General features: G+C 41.5%; 1 protein-coding gene across 2 annotated transcripts in view; it reads left to right on the plus strand.

Annotated features, from left to right (window-relative positions):
- The window catches only part of CSGALNACT1 (chondroitin sulfate N-acetylgalactosaminyltransferase 1), a 425,829-nt gene that overhangs the window by 369,056 nt on the left and 28,814 nt on the right, over nt 1–27,959 (plus strand). For both annotated transcript variants that reach the window (XM_040325277.1, XM_040325271.1), the window contains exons 7-8: nt 6,154–6,332; nt 16,028–16,122. In XM_040325277.1, the coding sequence (XP_040181211.1) occupies nt 6,154–6,332; nt 16,028–16,122 (274 nt within the window). The remainder of the gene's footprint in view (nt 1–6,153; nt 6,333–16,027; nt 16,123–27,959) is intronic.

Consider the following 27,959-nt stretch of genomic DNA (forward strand, 5'->3'; position numbering starts at 1 on the left):
TTGCTTATATGCAATATCGCCATATATGTTGTTATATGCATGTGCCTTTAAAACCACAATGTTTCATTTGTGAATGCTTTAATTGCCTTTCTTCTGCTCATATCTATGATTAAGTCCTTTATTAATGGAAACATGTCAGAGTAATGCCACGTACACACCATCGTTTTTCCTGACGTTCAAAAAGTCGTTGTTTTTCACGACGTGATTCCTCTCCAGCCTGATTTGCATACACACGTTCATGCAAAAAAAACGTCCGACCAAAGTGCGGTGACGTACAACACGTACGACGGGACTATAGGGGAAGTTCCTTTCAAAAGGCCCCACCCTTTGGGCTACTTTTGCTGATCCTCAAGTTAGTAAAAGTTTGGTGAGAGACGATTCCCGCTTTTCAGTCTTCGTGCTTTTCAGTCTGTTACAGCGTGACAAATGTTCTATCTCCATTCTGAATGCTAGTTTTACAAGAACGAGCGCTCCCGTCTTATACTTGATTCTGAGCATGCACTTTTTTTCCCCTCGGAAACGCATACACACAACCGTTTTTTGCGATGAGAAAAAGACCGACGGGAAACGCGACCAGAAAAAAGAAAGCTGGTTTAAAAATAATTGCAAGCATTTTTTTTGTCGAGAAAACTGCTAGGGAGCATACATATGACCGGTTTTCTCAACCAATATAAAAAATGGCAGTTTTCTCATTGTGAAAACCGGTCATGTGTACAAGGCATAAGGCTTGGTGTGAGTGGACATTTTTGTGATCTAGTCCTGGAATAATAAAGCTTTGAGAAGGCTGATGTCATTGGAGGGCAGCCAAAGTTTTCATTCTTTCCATGTGGGGAACATTAATGAACTCCATGGGCCAGCACCTGAAACCACAGAGATGGGCAGATTGTGGATGTTGAGCAGTTCCATTTGGTACTGTGTCGAACCAAACATGGCCAAGTTCGCTCTTTTTTATTGATTATCTATCAGGGTGCCTACCATAGACAAGCATACAGCCAGCAAAGCTGTAAAATTCAGAATTCCTATCCTTTCTACCTTCACAGGTTCACTTAGTAAACATATTTGCATGTTTTTGCAATAAATAATACGCTACCCACTGCTTCTTATTTCTGAGTAGAATAATCTGTTTTTAATGCTTGCTTGGCTCTCATCCTTTGATGTTTTGGTCCCTGACTTTGAAGTTAAAAAAATACAAGTAGTGGCACATTTTCTTTCCTCCAGCTGTTGGTGGGAGGCTAATGCCATTAATTTTGTCCTGGCACACACCGTAACAATCGGTTTGCTGCAGGCTGTGGTTTACAAGAAGACAGATTGTCCAGTAATGCATCTTTATCTATTACCTCTTTCCCATTGTGCTTTATAGGTTTCGGTGACATTTCACAAACGGATTCAAGATATTCTTTTTAAGCTTTCATTTGATAAGGCAATGCATAGCGTGGTGACTCATACAAAACAATCACCTCTTGTTATTCTGGTTATACTTACCTACAGAAAACTGGAGTCTGATTAGTTCCTAAAAGTACCCGTTTGTCATTTCATTTTATTCTATAAGACATAAAAAAGACAGTGGGACTCCATTTTTTTCTTTTTTTATGGCAAGTGCTAGTTAAAGAATGAAAAATAAAAAAAATGTCAATGAATAAAACAATTGGCCCGAAGACCCTTATGCCCTGTACACACGATCGGTTCATCCGATGAAAACGGACCGATGGATTTTTTCATCAGATATCCGATGAAGCTGACTTTCATCAGTCTTGCCTACACACCATCAGTCAAAAAATCTGTTTGTGTCAGAACGCGGTGACGTAAAACAATACGACGTGCTGAAAAAAATGAAGTTCAATGCTTCCGAGCATGCGTCGGCTTAATTCTGAGCATGCGTGGATTTTTAACCGATGGACTTGCCCACAGACGATCGTTTTTTCTATCGTTTTTTTAACCATCAGATAATTTTAAAACAGGTTCTACGTTTTTTCACCGATGGGAAAAAAAACTATGGGGCCCACACACGATCGGTTCGTCCGATGAAAACAGTCCATCGCATTAGGTTCCATTTTTAATAGCAAAGAGCAATAGAACAATGAATAGGCCATCCGGAGAAAATACATTTTCTCAGAACATAATTCTTAGGCCCCGTACACACGACCGAACATGTCTGCTGAAACTGGTCCGCGGACCAGTTTCAGCAGACATGTTCGGTCGTGTGTACGGCCGAGCGGACAGGTTTCCAGCGTACATTTGTCCGCCAGACCGTTTTCGAGCGGACAAATGTTTCTAAACATGTTTAGAAACATGCCCGCTGGAATCCTGTCCATCGGACATGTTCGGTCGTCTGTACAGACTTACCGTACATGTTCGAGCGGCCGCCATCCCTCGCATGCGTCGAATGACTTTGACGCATGCGTGGAAGCATTGAACTTCCAGGGCCTCGTCACCGCGTATCGTGTACGCGCGGATTTCTGTATGATGGTGTGTACAGCCATCATACAGAAATCTCCGGGCGGGCATGTCCGCTGAAAACGGTCCGGCGGACCGTTTTCATCGGACATGTTTGCCCGTGTGTACAAGGCCTAACATGTTCTCTTGTGTTATTATAGGGATACAATTTTCACTTTTGCTTATATTGTGCAGTGAAAGGTAAATCACACCTGAAAAACAAATTTCTACATATTTTATTTTATTGTTCACTGCTATGTTTTATTTCCTCAATCAATTAACTGCTTTGTATTTCAGTGTCACTATGTCACATCGGATCCATATGTAACACTGAAATTCTGTGTCTATGGAGTCTTGAAATTGATTCTACTACTGACGGTTTTGTGTCGCTTTGATAAATGCATTTTAATTATGAAATGATTTATATTTCAATTTCACAGCAACGGGGAAAAAACGGGAAATAATAAAACTCTTGGTTTTTAATGCACACCAAAAAAAAATGAAATAGGATCAGAAACATTTTAAGTCACTGTCATGTCCAATCATAAAAAAGCTAATAAAAAAAGTATTATTTGTTATATTGAAAAGACTATTCAAGCATATATCGTATTTTCCTGATTAATTACTAAAAGCAATTTTTTTCCTAAAATATGATCTAATGGAAATAAATTATAAACTTTACTCCTTTCCTGTTGCATCTCCAGGATAGGAAGTGAAGGAAAATCTCTTGAGCAAGAGACAGAAAATACCCCAACGGGGACTTTAACCCTTTCCTACGCTATCCAAAACTAAGGAAAACATTTTAGTTTTATATAAACTTACGTTTTTTCTTACGCACATGCTGTAATCTAAATGACATGCAATTTACAATGTTCTAAACAATATTTAAATGTCCTTACTGGAATATTGAAACACAAAGGGCTTCTGTGAGCGCAGAAAAGCCACAGACATCAAAAGAACTATGGTATTTTCTTCTGCTCACCTTCTGAGGTTTCATAAAGGTTTCTATGTTTTCTTACGGGAACTCAGAACATACCACACAAAGCGGATTTTGACATTTATCAGTCACTCGATTAAAATCTTTAAAAAGACAATATAATTTAGTGTCAAAGGAACATTACTATGGTACCACATTGTGTTCGTGTTTTACAGATATATTATTTTAAGTGTGAAGTTAAAATGGTTGTAAACCTCAGACATGAAATATGAACATAGCATATCCCTCTATAGTGTGTATTTGTCTCAGTTTGCAGCACTAAGCACTTCTGTCTGCTGCTTCGTTCCCCTGCTATTAGCATAAGTGACTTTTGCCAAGTTTTCATGACACCAAGAGAAAAAAGGACGGATCGCCAGCTGATTGACAGCCTCATCTCTGTACCTGTGTGCTGTGTGCTGTGTGAGGGGGAAGTGTGTCCCTTCCCTCCAATCAGCTGTCAGAGCTCTCCTCACTGAGCTCAGCAGAGTGTGACTTTAGCTCTGGATGCTCAGACAAGCTTCATAAACACTGGACTTTGAATGGATGTAGAGAAGAGAGGGCTGTAGAATATCAAGTAAAACTTATGTAGGAGGATTTGTTTCCTCTCTTTGTACTACCTGAGGCCAGTCACTTTACTGGGTATATGTAAGGGTACGGATAGGTTTTTGGGGGAGAGGACTTATGTTAGGGTGTTAGGGGTAGGTTATGTGCTTAGGCCTCACTGAGGTGAGTTTAGAAGTTAAATTACACCAGTGAGAATATGTGGTTTTTATCCTCTCTGGTCTGAAGCAAACTTGTTACTAAGCCTTTAATGGCGAAGGGTTAATTGCTGAGGTGGCATTTAAGTGTTTGGATTAAGGGATAAGGTTATGTTGGGGGGGGGGAGGGGTTTATTTGTGTTCCTGGCAATGAATAATACCTGTGCTGAGCACAAATGTACTGTACATTGCATTCATCCAATGGTGTAACTATAGCCATAGCAGCCCACATGCCTACTGTGGAGCCTCAGGTGGAAAAGGAGGCTGTTGAGGCAAAATATAAAGTCTCCTGGAGAAATGATCAGAATTAATGTCACTAGTCACAGATTCCCCTCTATGCATTGAGGGACATTTTTTAGCTGTCTAATCAGTGAAGATGCATTGTTCTGAGAACTGCTACAGCCCATCAGATGTAAATTAACTCTGTATGCCTAGGGAAAACAGGTGTATGGGCGCTACAACCTTCCCACATAACAGCTCTGCCGATGCGCTGACCTCAAGGCTGCTGACACCTTCAACATACCAGGATAATGAAGGGATGGTCAGCACTCAGATTGTCACGAAAAAAAAATAGTATTCATTTTTTGAAAAAACATATATAATTCTGTAAAAGCAGCCTATGTGTTTTTCGGACGTTAGTCCTCAGTCATGGCCATGACTAAGAACCTACATCATGGGTGCCGACTATCCCTTTCCTAGCTCTGTATGCCTAATCCAGTTCAAAATCCCAGAGTGTCTCCTCGGGTATAACCAGGTAAGACAGATGAGGTTTGTAGTTCTGTAAAAAAGCTCAAAGAGTTCAAAGACATTTTTTACTGACTTCTATGCCACATCTGAGGCCCCGTACACACGTCCGAGGAACTCGACGGGCAAAACTCATCGTTTTGCTCGTCGAGTTCTGTGTGAAGCGCCGAGGATCTCGGCGAGCCAACTTTCCTCATTGAACAACAAGGAAATAGAGAACATGTTCTCTATTTGGCTCGACGAGGAACTCGTCGGCTTCCTCGCCGAAAGTGTACACACGCCGGGTTTCTCGGCAGAATTCAGCTCCGACCGAGTTTATCAGTGGATAAAAATCCAGCCGAGGGATTTCAAGCAGATAAAAATTTCTTAGCATGCTAAGAAATCTATCCGCTTGAATCCTGTCCAGCGGATTGATCCGGTCGTCTGTACAGACTCACCGGATCAATCCGTCCGCTCCCCTCCCTCGCATGCGTCGTAATGATTCGACGCATGCGTGGAAGTACTTACCTTCCAGCGTCGCGCACGGCTCGACACGTCACCGCGGATGGATTCCGATCTGATGGTGAGTACAGCCATCAAATCCAAATCCGCCAGAGGACCGTTTCCAGCGGATATCCTTTGGTGTGTACGGGGCCTTAAAGTGTTACCCAACCTTAGACTCATCAAGTCTCTTAGCCACTAAACAGTATACATACTGTGTAAATATATCTGCTTACCACTCGTCTGCCATACTGTGATTCTAACTGCTACCAGTCAAATCCAACTATGATGAACACACTATTCTATGCCTAAGCTCCTGAAGAATCGATTATGCACATAACATGTAGATCTAAGCCACATCCCCTTAACCAACCTACACCAAGCCTAATGGAATACTGTTATTCGTCATATCTAGGATGCCCATACAACCATTCAGGATACAAGTTTTATTTTTTGGTGTAACTGGTGGTGTGATGTATATCATCTAGGCAATATCATAGCTCCCAAATGTCCCTGATTTTGATATTATATTTCCATTATTAGTAAAGAATTTCCCATTGCTTTCTTTAGTATAAAGACATTGCTAATTCTAAACTACATTGTTATAGCTAATACTGAAACATACATATAACTCTTTGTTTATAATTTTATACCACAAGCACTGACATATAACATCCAGCACTTCAGTCTGAATTTTATAGTAGATTATGGGATGACATTTGTCCATTCTTCAGTAGTATATGATTTTCTATTTATTTCCAGGGCAGCAAACTTCAAGAACTACACATTTATTCAGCTGAACGAGGAATTCTCCCGTGGCAAAGGATTAGATATAGGCGCTCGCGCCTGGAAAGGAAACAACGTCCTTCTGTTTTTTTGTGATGTGGATATCTACTTCAATGCAGAGTTCCTGAACACATGCAGAATAAACACACAGCCAGGTATGATCTGTCTGGGAGTGATAGGAGTATCTCGTATGACCATATGACTATTTATTCTCAGTATGATATTTTCAATTTTGCAATAACATAGCTTTAAGGGCAATTGTAATACATAAGGTTCTACTCTATTAAGAAAAGTGGATGCAAGTGAATGTTATGTTTTTTTATCTTTGCTACCAGAATAATTAGTAGAGCTATAAGTAGTACTTAGGCCTGTGAAAAATATGAAGAAAGAAAAAAAAATCTTTGAATTCAGACTAAGGATGTTAAAGCAGCTTTCCCCAACCTTCTTTTTTTATCATGAAGACTTTTTCAAACCTCAAGATACCCCGGCATAAAAATAATTACATCAATTACTCACAGTAGAAAAATAGAAGGTTGAGGGCAGAAAATACCCAGTGGTCCCTGGAGCCAGCCTTTTTTTTCAATATACAGTACATGTGTGTGTGTGTGTGTATATATATATATATATATATATATATATATATATATATATATATTGTGATAGTACAGTTCCCTGTCCTGGTAATGGTCGCCCAGGATTCTCAAATAGGCAGGTAGAGGGGCTCCAGGGTTATTTAACCTCCCTGGCAGTATGATTCTGTGTGGAATTACGTACCAAAAGCGGTACAATTATTTTGCAAGGAAATTTGGAGTTTTATACTGTAGGCCTGTAATTTTTAGAAATAACTCACTTAAATCTGACCAAGCAAGAGTCTTGTAGGCATCCCGGGTATGATTTTTTTTTAAAAACAAAATTATAAATTATAATAAATAATTATAAATAATTATAACAAATAATAATATAATTATAATAAAAAGTATTCAATAATGTAATCAACTCAAAATCACTGAAATTTGCTCAGTTGCAGAATTGTCGCTGTCATTATTTTATTTTTTTTATGACGAATTTCCCCACAAATCGCTATCGTACAATTCTGCAAGTGATTATAATTTATTATCGCTGTTTTCTAGTTGATCTAAAACCATTTTTGACATAAAGGGACACTTTTGGACAATCTACAGTTTTTAGGCAGAAAGAACATTTCTTATTATATAAAAGTACATGTAGGGCACTGGGCAGACCACTAGGGACAAGGGGGGTGTGTATTTTTTACATACAGTACTGTAATCTATAAGATTACAGTATACTGTATGTAAAGTGTTTGTTTACTTTTTTTAATTTGGCGCCGTTCTCCGCTCCCGTGCGTCGTAACGTCGCAGGGAACGGAGATCGGCGGCACACGGGGACACTGTGAATCGAGCGAGGAGGTCCCGCTCGCTCACACAGTGGGATGCATCGCTGGATCCAGGGACAAGGTAAGTAACTTGCCTGTGGATCCAGCGAGAAGGTAAGCCGCGCCGCTGCACACTCTGCACGTCCACCCCGAGCGTGACTCGGGGATACCGATCTTAACATGAAAAACCAACCCCGAGTCACGCTCGGGTTTACCGCCAAGGGGGTTAATGTGGAGGAATCTGATCATTTTCCTCCAAAGTTTGTAAAATCCACTTGGGGACCTGGAGCCCGGAGATTCCATAGTGATATGGGTGGCATGGAATGTCCAATCCTGGGACCGGGTTTTGGAAACAGCCAGGAGTCTGGCTGGTTGATTGAGCAGGTGGGTCCTGGGCTTATAATAGAGTCAGGACCAGTGTTCTGAGCTCCACCCTCCCGAGGAGTCCAGGCAAGCAAGGGAGAAACATGCATGTCTGCATGGTATAGACAGAGGGCCCAAAGCTGTGGGCTGAGCAGCACAGAAGCTGAGAGAAGGTGATTTGTACAGGTACTTTGGTACATGACCAGGAGGGCTGAAGTGTAAAGCCTAAGTGGCTGTATTTCTGAAGAGAGCCAGGTGGCTCTGCATTTTTGGTCGATTACTTTATTGCTGTAGCAACTTGAAACCCCCTGCGTGGGAATTCTGGATGGACGTTTTTCTTTCTTTTAATAAAAGTGGGTCAACAAGCCCTTAAAAAGCACAACTGGCGTGGACTCTGCTCACTGGTATGCTCTACACAGACGCTAAATAACCCCCAATTTCACAATATATATATACACAATATCTCACAAAAGTGAGTACACCCCTCACATTTCTGTAAATATTTTATTAATATCTTTTTATGCGACAGTGAGTGTACAGCTTGTATAACAGTGTCAATTTGCTGTCCCCTCAAAATAACTCAACATACAGCCATTAATGTCTAAACTGCTGGCAACAGAAGTGAGTACACCCCTAAGTGAAAACTTCCAAATTAGGCCCAAAGTGTCAATATTTTGTGTGGCCACCATTATTTTCCAGCACTGCGTTAACACTCTTGGGCATGGAGTTCAACAGAGCTTTTCAGGTTGCCACTGGAGTCCTCTTCCACTCCTCCATGACGACATCTCCTCCGCCTTCCATTTGAGGATGCCCACAGATGCTCAATAGGGTTTAGGTCTGGAGACATGCTTGGCCAGTCCATCACCTTTACCCTCAGCTTCTTTAACAAGGCACTGGTCGTCTTGGAGGTGTGTTTAGAGTTGTTATAATGTTGGAATATTTCCCTGCGGCCCAGTCTCCAAAGAAAGTGGATCATGCTCTGCTTTAGTATGTCACAGTGCATGTTGGCATTCCTGGTCCCTCAATAAACTGTAGCTCGCCAGTGCAAGAAACACTCATGCAGCCCCAGACCCTGACACTCCCACCACCATGCTTGACTGTTGGAAGGACACAATTGTCTTTGTACTCCTCACCCGGTTGAGACCATCTGAACCAAATAAGTTTATCTTGGTCTTATCAGACCACAGGAAATGATTCCAGTAATCCATGTCCTTAGTCTGCTTGTCTTCAGCAAACTTTTTGCGAGGCTTTCTTGTGCATCATCTTTACAAGAGTGTATAAATAAAAAGTGAGATACTAATGCGCTACCAAAACGTGTTAAATACCAAAAGACTGGTAATAAAGCGCTATGTAAAACGTAAAAAGCAGCCGAACTTCTGTAGTGATGCCAGCACCCGTGAAAGTAAGTATATATGATGAAGTGGTGCTACTTCATCATATATAACAACAAAACCTGGGGAATGCCCAAGGAAAAAAACAAGCCTTTTTACTGACCAGCCTGCAGAACAACCAAACTAACCTGTCTAACAGTATGCGTTAAAAACAGGGGTTTTGTCCGCACGCATTTGCAAACGCATGCGTGAGCCACAGAGCCGCGCCAAGGCACCCTGTAATCTGTGGTCCTAACACTAAATAATGAGCGTCCCCACAGTGGAGGCACATGCATTCTAATGGATAGATGGGTGCACGTGGACTGAAGTGAAGCCACCCCTCCTTAAAGGTACAGGCGCACACCAAACACCCAGCATATAGCACAATGGCTGCAAAGGTGTTGGTGCACTGCTGGACCAATATAAACACCACAGGTGAAACATAAACGTGTCTACCACCCCCATCTATTGCTGGCAATCGCAGTATGTGGCATAGGAAGGCTAACACAGATAACAACAAAACCTGCGGACTGCCCAAGGAAAAAACCAAGCCTCCTTACCGACCAGCCTGCAGAACAACCAAATTAACCTAACAGTATGCGTTAAAAACAGGGGTTTTGTCCGCACACATTTTCAAACGCATGCGTGAGCCACAGAGCTGCGCCAAGGCACCCTGTAATCTGTGGTCCTAACACTAAACAATCATCATCATCAACTACTTCATCATATATACCATTTTTAGAAGAGGCTTCCTTGATGCAATGTGTGGCATACGGTCTGAGCACTTACAGGCTGACCCCCCACCCCTTCTACCTCTGAAGCAATGCTGGCAGCACTCATGTGTCTATTTCCCAAAGACAACCTCTGGATATGACGCTGAGCGCGTGCACGTCTTTGGTCTACAATGGCAAGGCCTGTTCTGAGTGGAACCTGTCCTGTTAAACCGCTGTATAGTCTTGGCCACTGTGCTGCAGCTCATTTGTAGGGTCTTGGCAATCTTCTTATAGCTTAGGCCATCTTTATGTAGAGCAACAATTATTTTTTTCATATCCTCAGAAAGTTCTTTGCCACGAGGTGCCATGTTGAACTTCCAGTCACCAGTATGAGCGAGTGAGAGCAAAAACACCAAATTTATCACACCAGCTCCCAATTCACACCTGAGACCTTGTAACACATGAGTCACATGACATTGGGGAGGGAAAATGGCTAATTGGGCCCAATTTGGACATTTTCACTTAGGGGTGTGCTCACTTTTGTTGCCAGCGGTTTAGACATTAATGGCTATGTGTTGAGTTATTTTGAGGGGACAGCAAATTTACACTGTTTTACAAGCTGTACACTCACTACTACTACATTGTAGAAAAGTGTAATTTCTTCAGTGTTGTCACATAAAAATATATAATATTTACAAAAATGTGAGGGGTGTACTCACTTTTTTGAGATTCCGTGTATGTGTGTATATACACACACATATATATATATATATATATATATATATATATATATATATATATATATATATACAGCCCTCAAAATTTACACTCTCCTGCTCGCATTTTGCGAGTAAATTTTGAGGGCTGGTGAGTGTGTGCTGCCTGGGAGCAGGGGGGGGCGAGCAGGGAAAGGAGAGTCGCGCCGCCGCTGATGTCGCCGCCGCCTGGTTGTTCAAAGCGCAGAGAACATTACAGCTTTCAATTCAATAGCTGTGTTCCCCGCCGCGCGCATCATATACAGCCCCTCCCCCTTGTCCGGGCACTTTGATAGACAGATCACCCATCCCAGGATTGGACGGGTGATCTGTCTATCAAAGTTTCCCGGACAAGGGGAAGGTGCTGTATAAGACGCTCGTGGCGGGGAACACAGCTATTGAATTGAAAGCTTTAAACAACCAGGCGGCGGTGAGGACATTTGGCTGCAATGTGGGGACATTTGGCTGCAATGTGGGGACATCTGGCTGCAATGTGGGGACATCTGGCTGCAATGTGGGGACATTTGGCTGCAATGTGGGGACATCTGGCTGCAATGTGGGGACATTTGGCTGCAATGTGGGGACATTTGGCTGCAATGTGGGGACATTTGGATGCAATGTGGGGACATTTGGCTGCAATGTGGGGACATTTGGCTGCAATGTGGGGACATCTGGCTGCAATGTGGGGACGTTTTGCTGCATTGGGGACACTGGCTGCAACGGGGACATTTTGCTGCAATGGGGACACTGGCTGCAGTGGGGACATTTTGCTGCATTGGGGACATTTTGCTGCATTGGGGACACGTGGCTGCACTGGGGGACACGTGGCTGCACTGGGGGACACGTGGCTGCACTGGGGGACACGTGGCTGCACTGGGGACACATGCTGCATTGTAAACATGGGCAGGCTGCATTTTTGGGCATGGATAAAGTTGTTGTTAATATTTATTTTTATAACTTAATTCTGCATAAAACATTTAAGTGTCATTTCATGAGATAATTTATGAGGGCGTGTCTAGGGGGGGGGGGCAATGGTAGGGGTTGGGCAGGGCAACTGGTGGCAAGTACACCTTGAGGCCTGGCTAGTAGCTCAGGACTTGAAATTTTGAGCCCTGTATGTATGTATATATATATATATATATATATATATATATATATATATATATATATATATATATATATATATATATATATATATATATATATATATATAAATAAAAAGGGTGTTTGCATTAACATTTCTGCACTGTTATATATATATATATATATATATATATATATATATATATATATAGATATAATGGAGATGCAGAAACTTTTTGAAGAACCCTCGTGTGTGTGTGTGTATGTGAATATATATATAACAATTTCTCTACATTTTTGTCTGCGGATAGAAGTACATTTATTCCAAGCATGTTTAAATCACTGTTGACTGACTCATGTCAGCTCTCTCTAGGGGGAGCCAAGGCTGACAGCCAGGGGCAGTTCTCGCTGCCAGTCTTGGTGCTTCAGTCCTCTCTCCCAAGTGTGTCTGTGCTGTAGTGTTACTTTGAAGAGATAAGGTAGTAGTGTTGTATGCGTTTCCTTCTACAGGGAGCCTGTCCTGATGACTTGCTTCCCTGCTTGCACAGCCTTTGCTAGCATCTTCCTCTGCACACACCAGAGTCAAGAGTTCCTGTAGAGCTGGCTACCTCAGATCTTGATCTCCATCTGGATCTTTCTCCCCTAAATTTCAGAACTGTATTAAACATTTTGTGAAAGGTGTGTCACAGACAGTTCTGGAGAGATCTGATAATAGTACAGATAACTGTGGTACACATAACTGTTGGAAAATAAGTCTATCAGTAAGGAGCCTGGCATAGTGATGTCGATTTAATAAAGACAAATAGGTTGTTCAATTTGCAAGGGAATTTGCTTCAAAGCTTAGTAAATGTGTTGAAATTTAAAGCGTTTGTTACCCTATGTACTTGTATGAGAAAGTAACCTGTTCTCTTTGCATGCTTCCTTCATGTGAATTTCCTGGTGTTCCTGACAGTTATTCTGCTTTCCTATTAAAAACAGACCACACTAAGCAGGAGAACAAAGTGTGGTCAGTACTCTGGCTATGCTGAAAACTCAGTGTGCCCTCCTCCAATGATCAGAATTGTCCTGACATACACCCACTGCACAGCTATTCACTGGGAAGCTCATTGTGCTGGTGCTTCTCCTCCCCCTAGCTCTTTTGCAGCTGAGAACAGAGGGGATATGATCACTTATAAAAAAGGGAAAAAAGGTATTTATAATGTCAGGGTCTATTTAAAGTGTTTGTAAAGCTCAAACATTATGTTTAGCTTTGGATAGAATAGGTGGGAGTTAAACCCCTATCAAGTTTCTGCTGTCTACCCCTACAATACTACTGTCTGTGCCCCACTGGGAAAATATGAAATTAGTAGAGAGAGCTGGCAACTCCAAAATCCTTTAGAATACTTTATGTATGGCATAATAGTGATAAAAAAGCATAACTCTCTACAAATTATGTATTGTATCCAGTGGATGGAGGACATTTTGGAACCTGAGCACCCGTGTAAGCATTCCACCAATTTACATTGCTGCTATTTGCTTCTTGTGCTTACTGGAATTACATTGCTTCACTTTCAGTTCTGGAAATAGGACAGGAAATATCTCCTAAGTGAATGTAATTCACATTTTATAGTATTGTCATAGGAACTCCACTTGGAGGATTTTGCCCTCACTTTTGGCTCTGGTAAAAATTTCTACAAAAATTTCTACATCAGTGACAGTGGTCACCAAAACAAAGGGGTAAATGTGCCCGGCGGGAACACAAACAGCAATTAAAACTTTATAAGGCCAGTCTCAAGTCTTATCCAGAATGGATGCACTTAGGCCTCGTACACACGGAAGGACAGTCTGCTGAAAACGGTCCGCCGGACCTTTTTCAGCGGACATGTCTGCCCCGGAGATTTCTGTCTGATGGTTGTACACGCCATCAGACAGAAATCCGCGCGTAAACAATACGCGGGGACGTGGCCGCGCCGTCGCCGCGACGATGACGCGGCGACGTGGGCGGCCCTGGAAGTTCAAAGCTTCCACGCTTGCGTCGAATCAGTACGACGCATGCGAGGGATGGCGGTCGGTCGGACGTGTCTGGTGAGTCTGTACAGACGACCGAACACGTCCGACGGACAGGTTTCCAGCGGACAGATTTGTTAGCAGGCTAAGCTATTTTTGTCCGCTGGAAACTGTCCGATCCGCTGGACAATTGTCCGCTCGGGCCTACACACGACCGGATCTGTCCGCTGAAACTGGTCCGTCGGACCAGTTTCAGCGGATAGATCCGGTCGTGTGTACGGGGCCTAAGACTATCTGAGAGGATTTATTATACACTCTCAGACAGTATGCAAACCTTCAATAAAAAATGGATCTACTGGACTCCACCACAACAATACCGTAATTCCCACACATTAGGTAACCCATCTTACGGTTTCTCCTACACATTTTCTCACTATTATACTGGCTCATATTAATCAGTTGTCTTATGCTAGAACACCCATATATATATAATCTGAATTATTTTGGCTTATACCTTATTTTGTATCTCTTATCATCATTGTAACATACCGATTGACCTATGTTTCATGTCTTTCTCCTGTATAACTCTTGTATGATACCTCATCAACATATATAATGTATCTCTATGTACTGTTAACTTGTCATTTTCCAGTCTTCCAAACAAAACTTTTGTAAACAAAAAAAACATATAAGGACCTTCCCTATTCTATTAAAAAAAAAAAAAATACCTTTACATACACTTTAAACAGTACAGTAAAATGTAGTCAGAGTAAAACACTGACCTCTTCAAGAAAGATAGAGAATCCCATTACATTTTTTTATGCAGCCATTTTCACTGCAGCTATAACTTAAATTTATACCTAAAGATACTATGGAAGTTTGTGTCTCCCTGGTGCACTTTTACTATTTTAATGCTGTTAACTAAATATCTTCCTGACCAGACAGTATTGTATACCTCATATATTTAAAAAAAAAGCGTATTTCTCAAAAATAAGAATAGTTATTTCTTGTGGATTTAAAATTTAAAGGGTTAGTTTATCTTTACTGACTTTTTCCAAGAACATCTCCAAGCATTAAAGCATCCTCAGTTCATTAACGTGCAGTGCTCTATTTTATAAAATAATGCTTACTTTTTCGGCTGCTCATTCCATTGCTTTCCCCCTGCATCCTGCAGATGGCAGGAGGTGCCTAGCATTGGATGCACGATGCTGAAAACTCATGGGTAAAAGAGATGTATGGGTTAAAAAAATTTCCTCCTTATAATTATCTACAGTAGGTGAATGCAGCATCGGTCCGATGCATGCATCTGACCCCCGACACCTCTACACTGAGAAACTTTCGATCGAACATCACCGACCGCTCAGTTCTGACAGTTCCCCGAGCAGAGAGCTGTAGACTGTCAGTCTCAGCTCTTTGCTCTTCTCCCTCCCTGCTCATTGGAGCGGAGGGGCGAAGAGCAGCCGACTCAGGCTCTCAGCGGCTCGCTGAGAGGCTAAGCGGGGTGTCAGTCCAAGCACCTGGTGGATCCAGACTCCCATTGTCGGGATGAATCGGTGCCTGGACTAATATCCGTGATGTCAGCAGAGAGCCGACTTCAATCTGCTCTCTGCTGAAAGTGAGTCACTGGAGTGAAAAACAACGTGCTGCCATCTGCAGGATGGAGAGAGGAGACAATGACATGATTAGTTTAAAAAATAAGCTTTCTTTTGTAAAATGGAGCACTGCATATTAAGGAACTGAGGACACTGTAATGCTTGGGAATGTTTTGGGCAAAATCAGTAAAGGTGTGCTAAACCTTTAAACTACAAAGAAAAGTTATGAGATCATTTATAACTAAAGAGACTATGGAAGTCTGTATTCCCTGGGGCCACATATCATTGTGATCAGACGATTTTGTGTGACTTATATACTGTTAAATAACACGTGTATTGCTTATATTATGAAGAGGTAATTTTTAAATAGATTTATTGATTTAAGCTAACAAGACAAAGGAAAATTATCAGACCAGAAGACAAGAAGCAGTGTGCTCCTTCTTGAGATTTTGCCAATTTTGTCTCTTCCACAAATTAGGTCTGGCTAGTTAGTTTTTTAGTAATGCTTCCCTTTTTTTAGCTGAGACCTTGTTGTTTTTTTATTGCTTAACTGAAAAACGGCTAACGTCAAATGCATTTTCTCTCTCCTCCGTAGGAAAAAGAGTTTTCTACCCAGTCCTTTTCAGTCAGTACAACCCAGCGATAATTTATGGGCATCATGATGCAATTCCCACCATTGACCAGCAGCTGGTAAGTGATTTGTAGGCAACCTCAGGTCATCAGTGTAGTCTGTACATTCTTGCTCTTGACTTGTCTAATGTGCCAGTGTGGGCCAAGTCAAACAACAAGGTGTTTGTAATTTATGTGCTGAGCACTGATATTTATGAAAGTCATAACATCTTTTCCAGAAGGTAGCAGAGAGTGACTTTAGTTTGGAATGTGGTCCAGAAGCAACACCATCCACCCTTTGCGATGACTGATATCCTACCAGTGAAATTGCCCACATTATTTTTAGCTATGAACATCAAGGTTATTTTATTGCAGTAGACATAGCAGCATATAATCCTGTTTGGGCTTCACTGATGATGCAAATACATAAACAAAGAAGGTTTTCTTAGATCTCTCCCTATGTACAGTGCACGAATACCCATTACTCTCATAAATCTACTGCAAGACAAGAAAGACTGAATCATTTTCAATCTTAAAACAGTAGCACTGTCAAAGTTTAACATTATATGTATTCATTTTCTGAACTACCAGCAATGAAATACAAATGATCTCATGATAAAACTGGTAAATCTACTTTCTATGAAGCCATTGCCCCGGCCAAAGTAGGAAATTTTTTGGAATATTGGGTATATCTGTTTAGCATTTGCAATGATTTGGGATTTGAGGAATTCAGTAGAAGGTATAATTTTATGGATAACTATAAGGACCTTTAAGGTATCATTATGTTGACCAGTTTCAAATGGCATTAGAAAAACAATTTAAGGTTTGTGTCTTTTTACCATTTGGCAAAACTTTATTAATTCTTTGTCTGGGTATACTTCGGTGAAGTTGCTGCTTTGTTTTTCCATGACCAATTGATAGTGAAAAAAATGCTATAGCAATAGTTAGATAATATTTATAGTGTGGTGCAAGTGGAAGAAAGTCTCTATTTACAAGATAACTTTGAACATGACAGTGGAAATAATTTTCAGGTTAACTTTTTAGAGCTTTCTACGTGAGATCTAAAATCTTTGTTTCCTAAGGTTTTTATTAGATATTTCAGAGATACAAGTGTATGACAACACCTGGTATTGGGAGACTTAAAGAAGCAGGCAAACCATAACTCAAGTCAACACAAAATATCTTTGAGCTAGTTACAAGTTACTTAGACAGGTAACTTACAGTAATTGTTAACGATTGGATGGCATAGATACGAAAGTTAACATTATGTGGGGAAATACAAGAATATAGGAATAGGAATATAGGAATAGGGGATACATCCATACATCCATAATCTGACAGTAAGACTGCAAACCTGTCTAGAATTGCAGTGCGTTGGGGAATAAGTGTCTGCCCAGGGAGATGCCAGCTGAGAAGATAGAAGGTGGGTGGTGTGGGGTCCAGAAGATGGTAAACCTTAAATGGTAAAAGATGGAAAAAAGGCAGTGCAAGACACTGCAGTCGGGAGAGATGAAAGGGAAAGATGGCGGATAGAGGGATGAGAGCAGGTCTCCGAAGGGGCACTTGATGCAGGAGGAGCCAGGAGCACAAGAGGGCACTCCAGGTTTTGCTGCACTTGTGTCACTGGCAGAGAGGTCTCTCCCACCTCATTCCTACTGTGAGCTGAATTTTATAGTTCTCTTTTTTTTTACAGTCCATTCACCCTATATTTCTATGGAGAATCCAGTGGGCACCTGGTTCCCTTGTCATAATCTGGTCCAAAATGCAGTAAAAGCATTCTTTAGTTACTGTCATGCCACATACACACAACCGGTTCTTCTGATGAAAACAGTCTGATGGACCGTTTTTATCAGACGAACCGATCGTGTGTGGGCCCCATCGGTTTTTTATCCATCGGTGAAAAAAATAGGAACTTGTTTTAAAATTATCTGATGGTTAAAAAACCGATAGAAAAAAACGATCGTCTGTCCATCAGTTAAAAATCCATGCATGCTCAGAATCAAGTCGACGCATGCTCGGAAGCATTGAACTTCATTTTTCTCAGCACGTTGTTGTGTTTTACGTCACCGTGTTCTGACACGATCGTTTTTTAACTGATGGTGTGTAGGCAAGACTGATGAAAGTCAGCTTCATCGGATATCTGATGAAAAAATCCATCAGACCGTTTTCATCGGATGAACCGATCGTGTGTACAGGGCATCAGTGGCATAGTACTAAGTTCCAGTAGTCACATATTGAGGTATATTATGTACCCACCATATTGGAGACATCAGAAGAAAATGGTGCAATACATTGGTTTGCTCAACTAATTAAGTATTTCAATCCAGAATGATATATAAAGTGCTATTGAATGATATATAAATAAGTTGAGAACCGATGAATTCTTAATGACAATAATTCTTTGCAAGGATTCATGTTCTATAGCTAAAAAAAACAAAATAATACAGCGCTACTAACTTGACCTGTGACAAATTTGTGTGTGAAACAAATATTAATTGTGAACGTAATAAGTGAGTTATAAAATTCAGAATGTAAGACCCATCCAAATGAATAAATGAGTATAGTATATAGAATAGTCCATAAAAAATCAGTGAATTGAGTCCATCTAAGTAACCACCAGTATCTGCGTTTAAAAAGATCCTCCACCGGAAATGAAGAAGAAAGACACCCAATGTGTGGGAATTGAAATCTCCTTACCAGAGAAAAAGACCGGGCTTTCAACGGTCTTATAAGATGTAAGGATGTTTAAAGTCTTCCCTGAAAAGACTACTCCAGATACTGCTACTACACCAGCACAAGAACTCCAAAGGACAAGATCCTAATCAAATCCACTCCAGTGAGCAATTGGCGTTGATGAAATTCATAAAATAGAGAATGATGGGAAACCACATAGTGCGTTACTTTTCCCACTTCCTTTCCTGGTTCAGTAAAATAACGACCAATTTTGGATGCATCTGGTATCCATCTTCGCTAAATGAGAGGTTTCGACCCTCAAATGTTACATTCATCAAGTACTGAGCCTTGTAGTCCTCCAGCAATCTGGTCCCCAGACATGCACACCAGCTCCTCACAGACCTTAAATAGGTCTCTACAGTGGCCTCCAGCTTTCCAGTATAAAATAAACCTTTTCACGAAAAAACAGGCTTTCTGTGCCCTGTAGTTCCTCGGCAGGCTCCACACAGAGAAATCCCTTTCCATGTTCTATAGCTGCCTAACAGAATAACCGTTTCATGATGCCTAGATTCCCAGGCCAAATTTACCAGTGTCAGAATGTGTTAGTTAATTTAACAATAACTTTTTGACTAATTTGCATACCTAAATTATTTATATATATATATTTTTCAAGTTAAAATGTTTTTTATTTGGTAAACCTTTTTTATAATAAAATACACTGTCCAGATTATATTATAGGCTGACCTAAGGTGCAAAAGTGATCATTTTCTTTTACATTTTTCTATAATTTTGTATGTATTACTATTTTAATAATAAAACTGCATTTAACAAATAAACTATTAAAAATTAGGCACTGCAGATTTAGACTACAGCCTCAGTATGACAGTGATTATCTACAGGCTGAAGGCTTTCATTCTTGCCAGTGGAGCCTCCAGCCTACATGTAATCAATGTGTCAGAGCTGGTGTCATAATCACTTGATAGGGAACCTCTCTAAGGCCCTTTTGACATTGAGGAGTTTTTCAGGTGGTACAGCGCTAAAAATAGTGCTGCTATCCCGCCTGAAAAACTCCTTCACTGCAGACTCAATGTGAAAGACCGAGGGCTTTCACACTGAGGCGATGCGCTGGCGGGAGACAAAAAAATCTCCTGTCAGCAGCATCTTTGGAGCGGTGAGAGGAAACAATGGGAAGCCGCGGCAATACCGCCTGTAATGCGCCTCTATAGAGGCGCATGGCGGGCGGTATTAACCCTTTATCGGCCGCTAGCGGGGGTTAATACCGCACTGCTAGCGGCTGATTCCCGCGGCAATCCCAGCGGTATAGCGCCGCTATTTTTAGCTGCGTTATACCGCTACCGCGGCTCCCGCCCCAGTCTGAAAGAGGCCTAACTGGTTCACAGTTGGGAATCCTGGTTGTTATTAACAGTCTGGATTGAGAACCAGCAGCCATGAAACGTGTTGGCTGCTGGTTCTCAGTGGGAAGAACATAAACTAGTTTACCTCAGCATAGCATAGGACAAAGTTCAAGGTAACAGTATTATCTTTATATTTATTTGTTGTCATGTGTATTGTTGTGTATCTGCTTCTGATATAAGATCTTCCTGTGCTTGCTTCTTCACAGCCACTGGATGCTGCCCTGAGTGACTGTCTTCTGATGCTGTCAAGGTTAACAAAAGTTGCTGTTACTCCCAATAGTTACACCAGCTGTATGCCTCTTGCTGCCCTCTCCATCATTCATGGAATTCTTTTTAATGCTGTCATAAAATGTATTGAATTGTGTGAATGGAGGAGTTAAATGACAGCATCTGCCCATTCACAGAAAGCAATGCATAGTATGATAGTAGTAAGACCAGTTTTATGAAGGAGACGGCAGAAGGGGGTGGGTGGCTGGCGCAACAATTGTAAGTAGCAGCAGCTTCTGTTAAAGGAGAAATATGGCCAAAGTTCTTTTGGCCTTGCTTTTCCTGTGGGTCACAGAAGTACCCTTTGTTCTGCACTACTGTAATCCATTTTCAGCCGACAGCGGGCTGCTGTTGGCTGACGTCACACAGACATTATAGGCTCTGGAGACATTCCAACTTTAATGTCGAGATCCACCCAGGTGTATGGACCGGCAGCTGGCTCAACCTCTCAGCAAGAGCCTGAGCCAGCTGCTCCTGCCCCCTGCACAGCCTTGCGATCAAAGACCTATTTTCATTGGTCTTAAAGCCGGCAGGGGACAGATGCAGCATTGTACTGATGCTGCATCCACTTAGGTGAGCATATGTGTTTTGTTTTTTTAAAGCCTGCACTTCTTTTTTAACAATCACAGTACCAGAAGACAGCTCCTCACATTTTTTTCAGAAGCAGCCATCTGCAGGTAATGTTATACACACCAATACAAATGACTAGAAAAAATGAAACCTCAGTTCTAATATACAGGTTGCAGGTGGGAAGAGATAAAACATGTAGCTAATATCTGAATTCTCCAAATTTAAAAGTATAAAATGTTGTAATTTCAATGTGATCTTTCATGATTGGATCATTAAAGGGAACAGAGTTTTTTTTTAATCCCAACACATACTTTGCTAAGTGTACAGTCGCAAATTCTTTAGTAAATCAACCCTAATGTGTCTGGCATTGTATGAAGTACAGTGCAAAAATATTGAATGCATAATGGGCCAATCCAGTAAATGATGTAACACTAATTATTTAATGTGAATTGAGTGTTTAAGGTTAGAAAGACTAAATGTATTTCCATGAGCTAATGGATATGCCGTCTTGTCATTCGTGCACACTATATTTTACACTGATTCAGATAGCTTCATGGGCAGACTTCCAGGTCATTCAGATTAATACTTGAAAGAGCTAGTCTCATATCCTTCAAAGTTCCTCTACCTGCCAGAATAATTCAGCTATGTGATTGTTATTTTAAACATAGCTACATAAACTTGATGGTGTTAATAACCATACACCATATACTGTATGTATAAATTTGCATTTAGCAGCGTTTCAGATTTAAAGTGGTTTTTAAGCCACTATCTCATCTTTATATCATCCCCTCTGTCAGATAAAAAGCTGTATCCTAGTGCCTGTGTTTAAAAAATGAAAAAAAAAAAATCCTACCTGTTTTAACGGCATCTCCCAGCGATAAGATGACTCCAGGCTCTCCCCGTGTGATATCTCCAGTGGGCGGGGCCCGAGATTCCCCTGCTGACATCAGCCAGCAAGGAGGGGAGGAGAGAAGCTGAGAGCCTGGAGTCATGTGATCACCGAAAGACGCTGTTAAAACAGGTAGAAATCTTTTTTTTATATAAAGCACATGCACTAGGACACAGCTTTTTATCTGACAGAAGGGATGATATACAGGTCGGTTAATTTTGAAGCAGCAGGGAGAGGTGCAGATCAGAGATAGTGAGAGATGACAGGCGGGGGGGGGGGGGTCAGAGGGAGACACAGGGAGAGCTGCAGATAGCAGCGGATGATGGAGGCACTTACGCTGACAATGGTGTCAGGGCTCAGCAGCCCTGATATATCATGATCAGCGTACAGAGGGGAGGGTAGAAACTGGCAGGATCAGCCAGGTATTTTGGGTGATAACATGCTTTAAAGTAACAGGATCTTTATTTTATTTTTTGGGTTAACAAACGCTTTAAGGCTGCTTTAACCACTTAAAGTGGAGGTTCACCCGGAAATTGCTATTTTTAACCTTAGATTGATGCTCATTTAGTCTAGGGGAATCGGCTAGTTTATTTAAAATCGAAGCTGTACTTACCTTTTTACAGAGTGATCTTCTCCGCCGCTTCCGGGTATGGGCTGCGGGACTGGGCGTTCCTATTTTGATTGACAGTCTTTCCCGAAGGCTTCCGACGGTCGCATCCATCGCGTCACGATTTTCAGAAAGTAGCCGAACGTCGGTGCGCAGGCGCAATTTAGAGCCGCACCGACGTTCGGCTTCTTTCGGCTACTCGTGACGCGATGGATGCGACCGTCGGAAGCCTTTCGGAAGCCTGTCAATCAAGAAGGAACGCCCAGTCCCGAAGACCCATACCCGGAAGCGGCGGAGAAGATCGCTCTCTACAACGGTAAGTACTGCTCGGATTTTAAAACAACTAGCCGATTCCCCTAGACAAAACGAGCATCAATCTAAGGGTAAAAAAAAAATGTAATGGTGAACTCCCGCTTTAAGGACCCCTTCACGCTGATATACGTCGGCAGAATGGCACGGCTGGGCACATCAACGTACCTGTGCGTTGCCCTTTAAGCCGCGACCCGGTCCGAAACTCTGTGACCGCGTGACTCGCGGACCCGATCGCTGCTGGAGTCCCGCGATCGGTCCCCGGAGCTGAAGAACGGGGAGAGCTGTGTGTAAACACAGCTTCCCCGTTCTTCACTGTGGCGCCGTCATCGATCGTGTGTTCCCTTATATAGGGAATCACAATCAATGACTTCACACCTACAGCCACACCCCCCTACAGTTAGAAACACAGATGAGGTCATACATAACCCCATAAGCGCCCCCTTGTGGTTAACTCCCAAACTGCAATTGTAATTTTCACAGTAAACAATGCATTTTAAATGCATTTTTTGCTGTGAAAATGACAATAATCCCATAAATGTGTCAAAATTGGCCGAAGTGTCCGCCATGTCCAGTCATGAAAAAAAAATCGCTGATCGCAGCCATTAGTAGTAAAAAAAAATAATAATAATAAAAATGCAATAAAGCTATCCCCTATTTTGTAAACGCTATCAATTTTGCACAAACCAACCGATAAACGCTTATTGCGATTTTTTTACCAAAAATAGGTAGAAGAATACGTATCGGCCTAAACTGAGGAAAAGAATGTTTTTTTATATATTTTTGGGGGATATTTATTATAGCAAAAAGTAAAAAATATTGAATTTTTTTCAAAATTGTGGCTCTTTAACCGGATAACGCCCGCCGCATGTACATATACGTCCACAGAATGGCACGTACAGGCATATGGGCGTACATGTACGTCCCCGCCTTTCCGCGGGTCGGGGGTCCAATCGGGACCCCCCCTGGTACATGCGGCTGTCGGTAACCCACGGGGAGCGATCCGGGATGAGGGCGCGGCTATTCATTTCTAGCCGCCCCCTCGCGATTGCTCCCTGGAGCTGAAGAACGAGGAGAGCCTTATGTAAACACGGCTTCCCCGTGCTTCACTGTGGCGGCTGCATCGATCGAGTGATCCCTTTTATAGGGAGACTCGATCGATGACGTCAGACCTACAGCCACACCCCCTACAGTTGTAAACACAAACTAGGTGTACCATAACTCTTACAGCGCCCCCTGTGGTTAACTCCCAAACTGCAACTGTCTTTTTCACAATAAACAATGCAATTTAAATGCATTTTTTGCTGTGAAAATGACAATGGTCTCAAAAATGTGTCCAAATTGTCCGAAGTGTCCCCATAATGTCGCAGTCACGAAGAAAATCGCTGATCGCCGCCATTAGTAGTAAAAAAAATAAAATAATAAAACTATGCCCTATTTTGTAAACGCTATAAATTTTGCGCAAACCATTTGTTAAACGCTTATTGCCATTTTTTTTTACCAAAAATAGGTAGAAGAATACGGGGGATATTTATTATAGCAAAAAGTAAAAAATATTGCATTTTTTTCAAAATTGTCGCTCTATTTTTGTTTATAGCGCAAAAAATAAAAACCGCAGAGGTGATCAAATACCACCAAAAGAAAGCTCTATGTGTGGGGAAAAAAAGACGCTAATTTTGTTTGGGAGCCACATCGCACGACCGCGCAATTGTCAGTTAAAGCGACGCAGTGCCGAATCGCAAAAACTGTCAGGGTCCTTTAGCTGCCTAAAGGTCCGGGTCTTAAGTGGTTAAGGACAAGCAGCCGAATGGATAGTTCGTATAGTTCGTATAGTAAATGAGAATTGTTTACCTGCCAAAGGATTTGTTATGTTGCTCAACTGGTACTGTGATCCAGCCACCCCTTGTGGTACTGTGATCCAAGCACCCCTTGTATACTTTCAGTCTTTGTGCTGTTATGCCGAATGTATGAGCAAAAGTTTAAGCGTATATTTATGAAGCCGTAAAAGTGGCATTCACTGAAGATACATTTTCCTAGTTCACCTGCTTTAAAAATAGTGGTTGCTTCACCTGCAAAGAATGTTTGGTGAATGTTACAGTTCACTGCTTTATAAATATGCACCTTGTTTTCGGAAAATATTTTCTTATTGCATTTTGTTCAAAACTAAAAAAAATATTTTTAATAGGAAATATTACATATGACTGCTCCATGTTTATTTTTCTAAGCCACAACAAAGTGCTATAGGTTTTTGCATGCTTGTTTACCAGCTTGCTGAAAAAGTCTGTTATTTACAGAACCCAGTATCAAAACTCAAATTACAAACACACAGCTGAAAAAGTGAGTGACTCGGAATTAAAGTGATTGTAAAGTCTTGTTTTTTTTGTTAGTTAAAAAGTGGTTTTGCACAGAGCAGCCCGGATCCTCCTCTTCTCTGGTCCCTCTTTGGCTCTCCTGGCCCCTCCCTCCTGTTGAGTGTCCCCACAGCAAGCAGCTTGCTATGGGGGCGCCCGAGCCGAGCCACAGCTCCCTGTGTCCATTCAGACACTGAGCCTTGGTCCGGTCCCACCCCCTTTTCTGTCCTCATTGGCTGACTGACAGACGCTGTGCTGCTGTCTGAGCAAATGAGGAGGGGAGTCCCAGGCAGCTTAGACAATCCTGGATCTAGAGGGACCTCAGGTAAGTATTAGGGGGGCTGAGGGGGGCTGCTGCACAGAGAAGGCTTTTTATCTTAATGCAGAGAATGCATTAGGATGAAAAACCTTCTACCTTTACAATCACTTTAAGGAGATACTGTCTGAAAGTAAACAGCTCTCTTTGTAGAAAGCTGTTATGCACTTTGACATCAATATCACTTGTATTAAAAATGTATATTTACAGAGGAAATTTGTTATGAAAAAAAAATTAAGCCAGCAGCTACAAAACACTGTAGTAGCTGACTTTTAGTAAACAGACACTTACCAGTCCAGGGATCCAGCTCTGTCCTTACGCTTTTTTATTTTGCTTGCTTTCGGATCCCCGTCAATTGAATGTGGTAAACTCGCTTCCTGTTATGCATGCTTTAGTAGCAGTGCACTTTCTCATTGGACATGCAGCCTCCTGGGATCTGTCCCAGGAGGTTGCAGGCAGGGATGGTAGGGGGCAACTTCCACTCGGATCTCCTAGGCGAGCTAAGCAGAAATGGAGCAGGTACCTTCCAGAAAAAGGTGCCATTTCAAGAAAAAAAAAAAACATTCAATAGTGGTGGAAGAGATGAGGAGGAAAAGTGGATCTGCCCTTTTTAAGATGAAGCTCCGCTTTAGGATAACAACTTTTATATTCATATAAAGAAAAAGCGTCAGTTTATTTAAAATTTAAGAAAAAATATCCAAAACCGTTATAGTTTTCTTTTAAACATACCTTTTCTTTTAAACATAAAGGTCCAACCTATCCATGTCAACAGTGTCCATATTATCCATTCTTTCTTCCCAAAATAATATTTGAACACTTTTAGACAATTCCAAATGACATTAACTACACCCACATCTGAACTCCATTTTTGAAGCGCTTTTGCATTAAAAAAGTGCAAGAAAAGCTTGAGATAAATGCATCCCTTTAAATTCTATGTATGTCTTCACACTGGTCTGCTGCCCTTCCGTGGTGCTGTAACGCACCTCCCCATTGAAATGCATTAAAAATGTGTCAACAATGCATCAAAACGCACCCGTGTTGGTGAGGATTTTGGGTCACGTAATCTATGTAAATGGTGGCACAATCGAGGTAAAAATGTGGCAAAATCACCTCTGTTTTCAGTGGTCATTATCTGCACATTTTTTATAGGCAAAACCCTGATAACCCTTTTCTAAGTTGCACTGATTAGAACGGTCCCATTAATGTTAATAGGGCACGACTTGTCATGTGACTTTGAACTCTCAAGGCGCATTACAAGTCGTCGCACTGTGAACCAGGGGGTAAATCTGGACAATATTTACTTATCCCAAAATCCATCTTTTAGCTTTCTTTAGCTTAAACTTGACCTTCAGGCATATATAAAAGACACGCATTATGAAGGTCTGCATTCATTATTAAATCATTGTATTTTTTTTTTTAACACAGCTAGTGCAAGCACCTGAATTTGACTATCAATTTCTTGCAGCAGCACTTATGCCGCGTACACACGACCATGCCATTTTTTAAATTGGTCGTTAAAAATGGTTGTGTGTAGGCTCCAGAGCATTTCTCTCTAAGAGAAAAATGGGCATTTAAAATTTAGAACCTGCTCTATTTTTTCTCGTCTTTCACGTTGTTGTTTTTCTCATAGTGAAAACCGGCCGTGTGTAGGCTTTAACGATGGGGAAAAAAACTTGCTCAGAAGCAAGTTAAGGGAAGGGAAATTTGCATATTCAGCCCAAAGGGTGGCGCCATTCGAATGAAACTTCTCCTTTATAGTGCCGTTGTACGTGTTGTACGTCACCACGCTTTGCTCGAGCATTTTCTATCACGATCGTGTGTATGCAAGGCAGGCTTGAGAGGAATCACGTTGAGAAAAACGTAATTTTTTTCCATGACATGAAAAACGTTTGCGTGTATGCGGCATTAGACTGCCTGTGCTGTGTTATCAGCAGGGGGTCCGGTGTGTCCATGTTCACTGATTCTGGTGCGAATCAGGTCCAAATCTCAGCCTATATTCGCACCTGATTCAGAGCCAAAGACATAGAGGACCCTTTCCAAATACGGACCGCAGCCGCCCCGGAGCTGTGTGAACTGGCTCCATTGAGAGACAGTATCACTCTACTGTCATGTGAATTGGATGCAGAGAAATCCGCGTCCAATTCACATAAGTGTGAACCCGGCCTAAATGTCAGGTAAAACAGCGGGGGATGTAGGAATGCACTCAGAATCTGGTGCAGGTGTGCATTGTAGCCAATCAGCTTCTTACTTCAGCTTGTTCAATGAACTTGCTACTCAGTCCAATTCTGACATTTCTCTCCTACATGTAAAAATCATATTTTATATATTTTTTTTTCCTAGAAAACTACACAGAACCCCCAAACATTTTTTTTTTTTAATCAGTGACCCTAGAGAATAAAATGACGGTTGTTGCACCTTTTGCACAGCAATTTTTCAAATACGTTTTTTTGGACAAAAAAGTTTCATGCATTAAAAAAAAAAAGCTTAAAGTTAGCCCAATTTTGTTGTACAGATGATGTTA

The sequence above is a fragment of the Rana temporaria genome, chromosome 1, assembly GCF_905171775.1.
Source record: "Rana temporaria chromosome 1, aRanTem1.1, whole genome shotgun sequence".
Lineage (NCBI taxonomy): Eukaryota > Metazoa > Chordata > Amphibia > Anura > Ranidae > Rana > Rana temporaria.